Consider the following 4,418-nt stretch of genomic DNA (forward strand, 5'->3'; position numbering starts at 1 on the left):
CTCCCTTCCTTCCGCCGCGCCCTCAAGACATGGCTGTTCCAACAAGCGGGACTGGCCTAGGATAATTTTTAAGAGGGGTTTTTAGAGGGGTTTTTAATTACATTTTAATTAGACAATTTAAATATTTCATTTTAATTAATTTTAACTTGTGATTGTTAGTGGTGTTTTTAATTGATTGTCAGCCGCCCTGAGTCCGCAAAGAGAAGGGCGGGATATAAATTCAAATAATAAATAAATAAATAAATAAATAAATAAATAAGTATATAAAATGTTTTATAGATTGCATATGACACCAGTTAGATTAGCAAAAATGTTTAAAAATGCATCAAATAATCGTTGGAAATGTAAACAAAAACCAGGTACTTACTATCATATCTGGTGGGTATGTCCTAACGCTAAGAAGTTTTGGTTTAAGATTCATATATGGCTGGAAAAGATGACTAAAATACAGATAGAATTTAAGCCAGAACTATTCTTGTTGGGAATACTAGGACTTAATTATGGAAAAGAGAATGAATATTTAATATTACATGTATTGACAGCTGCTAGAATAGCATTTGCCCAATTTTGGAAAAATGAAAACTTACCATCTGACCAGATTATAATTACAAAAACTTTAGAATGTGCAGAAATGGATAGATTAACCTTAGAGATTAAAGAGAAAGAAGACTCAGTTTATTTCAAAACATGGGGAAATTTTTTATCAATGGTTAGCAACACGATCTAGTGAGTGAAGACTATGAAATTTAAGAGGATGAATGATATCTACTGACTAGTTATTATTTTTTATGATTATCGCTATTGTTATTGATTATAGTTATTTACTATTACATTAATTACTGTTATTTAATATCTGTATCCGGACGACAGTCTGCTTGCCAAGGGGTGGAATTATTGCTGGGGGTAAGCCCATTTTTGTACCTACCCTTACCCAAACCCCACTCCTGAACCCTACCCTACCCAATACCCATACTGATCCTTACCTTTGTAAAACTTAATAAAATATTTATATAAAAAATATGAAATAAAGATTTTTTAAATGTCCCAATTTTTCCATTTCCCAGCAGAAAATCACAGGCAGCAGTTTTAAATCATGCAGCCTAAGGATAATATCATTTGGAGAAGAGAAAGAATATGCAGCATCACCCATGTTTCGGCTTTGCCCCTTCGCTGCTTCCACACCGCGGAGGAAAAGAAACAGCCCGACTTGATCCCGGCTTCGCCTCCGACCTGTCCTCCACTCACCTCCCAGGAGCCGCTTCCACCCTCGAGACAGCGGAAGAGGCACCAGTGACGCCATTCTCCTCCCATAAGTGAGCCGAAAGAGGAAGTTCCTCTGCCCTTCCCCCAAAGTCCCGTCTAGCAATCCAATCCTCTATCGTTCTAATTTGTTCCAGCTCAACCTCCCTCCCTCCCTCCCGTTCTCTCACAACCTGAGAACTACCTATATTTCTTTTCCAAGCTCAGGAGAGGGCTGGAAGAGTCATTTTCCCTCTTCTGGACAGTTGGCATCCTGGCCAGCTTCATACCTTCAACAGCAGTTTGCTGTGCATAAGAAAATCATGAGAGGCTTTCCTGGCAGAGGAGTTCAAGGCATTGCTGCAGATTAAGACCTTTTCTCAGTGCAGCTGAAGAGGGGAATGAAAGGCTGGCAGCCTGGAACTTCAACTCACCCTCTGCTTGCAGCTCTGACTTTGCCATCTGGAGAAAGGGCTGTGCAGGAGGACACCTGGGCCCTTCTCAGTCTGGGTTCAGGCCGGGACACATCACCAAACTGGCATTGGTTGCAACTCTCATGGACTTTTGGAGGTCTCGGGATAGACGGGGTGCAACCATTATGTCCCTCCTAGACCTCTCATCAGGTTTCAATACTGTATCATCGACCATGATATCCTTCTGAACAGACTTTGGGGACTTCTGTCTCCATGGCTGGTGTAGGATTCATTATCTAGTTGAAATACACAATCAGAAGCCAAATGTTCCAAGAGAAAACAGTGGTAATTTATTTGTACTCCTTTGCAAGGGGGGGTTGCTCCTTGTGCATGCAAGCACACAGTGGACACAACGCAAATCTTCAATATTTGTTCTTTGTATTCCCCCATTGCTATTACAAATTTACCTCCCGCTTCTCCTTCATTGGCTTAGTAATCATGCTGTAATCATGTCATCACAACGTATCCAGAGCTTCTAAAGTGAATATATTATCTCCGCCTCCAATTACTTATCCAATTCCCCTAATTCTATGGCCCCTGGCCCTTATTTACGAATTACCTTTTAGGGCTGTTAGTTCCTAAGGGTTTTTTCTAAAGTTGCTATTATATCAGTAAATTCTAGTTAGGAACGGTTTTCAGCGTAGCAGAGACTCATGAGATTAAAATATATACAATTTATTTGCTTCACAGACTAGCATGTCTTCTCAATAGTTCTGTAAAAACAATAAGCTCTTTTTCCCACACTGGTTCCTCTCGGTATGGAATCGGGCCTCTTGTAATTCAGGAGGCCCCTGGAGAAAAGCCTTACACTGCTGCTTTCTAACATCTACATGAAATCAATAGGGGAGGCCATCCATCCTATGATACCCCATTATGTACAGGTAGCCCTGGACGTATAACATTTCATTTAGCGACCATTTGAAGTTACAACAGTGCTAAAAAAAAATGACATGACCATTTTTCACACTTACAAACCATTGCAGCATCCCCCTTGTCACGTGATCAAAATTATGACACTTAGCAATTGACTCATATTTGTGAGTTTGAGTGTCCTGGGGTCATGTGATCTCCTTGGGGATGCTCCTGGACTCATGGCTCCTGCTTGAGATCATAGTTTGGGCTTTGCAGAGATTTATCTGGTGCGCCAACTGTGTCCTTTCCTAGACCAGGGAGGCCTTGCACAGGGCTCAATCATGCCTTGGTCACCTCCAGTTTGGATCACTGCCCTGGACCGGAAACCTCTAACTGGTCCAGAATGCCCCAACGCACAAAGTAATGAGGGCCTCTACATTGCCCATATCATATCCTTGTGGTGCGAGCTGCCGCAGGCTTTGTTTCTTTACAGGTGCAACTGAAGATGCTGGTCATCACATTTAAAGCTATTTCTTTATTGTAGCAATTGCACTTGGAATTAATACACCACCCCACTGTGCTTCATAGCACTCTTGGCTTACAGTGTCAGCATATTCTCCCCAACAATCTGGGTTCTCATTTTACCGATCTCAGAAGGATGGAGGGCTGAGTTAACTTCGAGCTTCCTCAGGGTCGAATTCCAGGCTGTGGGCAGAGTCAGCCAGCAATACTGCATTCTGACCACTGAGCCAACAGGGCACCTGTCAGTAATGTTCCACTTTATTATTTCTGCATCTATCTGTTCTGTCAAGTTAGGGTGGGCATGCACCTAGCCCCTTCCCTTCACTATTGCCGCCTGATAGGAGCTAGGAAGTGAGCCTTTTCCGCTGCAGATCCTGCCCTAAGAGACACTCTTTCACTGTCCCAACACAGCAGTTCCCCTTCATTGTGTAGAAGGGAACGACCTCACTGGGCCAGAGAAAGGAAGCTCAGATCTTATCCCTCCTGTTTGATACTAAAACACATTTGACTAAAAAGAATATGGCAAGAAATTAAATGGTCAGTTTCTCAGCTGGCCTTCCAATTAGAGAAAAGAAATGAAATTCAAGATTTCTCTACATACATCAAATTTTGCCTGTGTAATTTCTTGTGTGTGGAAAGGGTAGAATAACGTGTGAAACATTTTCCGCAATCTGGGCATTTGAATGGTTTCTCTCCTGTGTGTAACCTTACATGATTTATAAGGCTAGACCTACTACTGAAATCTTTCCCACAATCCGGACACTCATACGGCTTCTCTCCTGTGTGAGTCCTCTGGTGTATCACCAGCTGAGAATTCCATCTGAAATTTTTCCCACAATCTACACACTTATATGTTTTTTCTTCTGTGTGAATCCTCTGGTGTATCACCAGGTAGGAATTCTGACTGAAACATTTCCCACAATCATAACATTTATATGATTTCTCTATGTGAGTAGACTGATGTTTTACCATATCACATTTCCAAGAGAAATCCTTTCCACAATCTGGGCACTCATAAGGTTTCTCTCCTGTGTGAGTTTTCTGGTGTCTAAACAGGTAGGAATTAAGCCTGAAACTTTTCCCACAATACAGACATTCATATGGTTTCTCTCCCGTGTGAGTCCCCTGGTGTCTAACCAGGTAGGAATTCCGAATGAAACTTTTTCCACAATCTAGACATTCATATGGGTTTTCTCCTGTGTGCATCCTCTGGTGTCCCACCAGGTAGGAATTTTGACTGAAACTTTCCCCACAATCCAGACACTTGAAAGGTTTTTCTCCTGTGTGAGTTCTCTCATGTACCACCAGGTTGGAATTCTGACTGAATCTTTT

At 41.8% G+C, this 4,418-nt stretch overlaps 1 protein-coding gene across 1 annotated transcript in view; it reads right to left on the reverse strand.

Moving 5' to 3' along the window:
- Positions 1-3,668: 3,668 nt before the first annotated feature.
- Positions 3,669-4,418, reverse strand: part of LOC107295360 (zinc finger protein 84-like) — a 3,080-nt gene continuing 2,330 nt past the window's right edge. The window contains exon 3 of the mRNA XM_029285832.1: positions 3,669-4,379. Within this exon, the coding sequence (XP_029141665.1) occupies positions 3,669-4,379 (711 nt within the window). The remainder of the gene's footprint in view (positions 4,380-4,418) is intronic.

The sequence above is a fragment of the Protobothrops mucrosquamatus genome, unplaced genomic scaffold, assembly GCF_001527695.2.
Source record: "Protobothrops mucrosquamatus isolate PMUCROS unplaced genomic scaffold, P.Mucros_1.0 scaffold2319, whole genome shotgun sequence".
In the NCBI taxonomy this organism is placed as follows: domain Eukaryota; kingdom Metazoa; phylum Chordata; class Lepidosauria; order Squamata; family Viperidae; genus Protobothrops; species Protobothrops mucrosquamatus.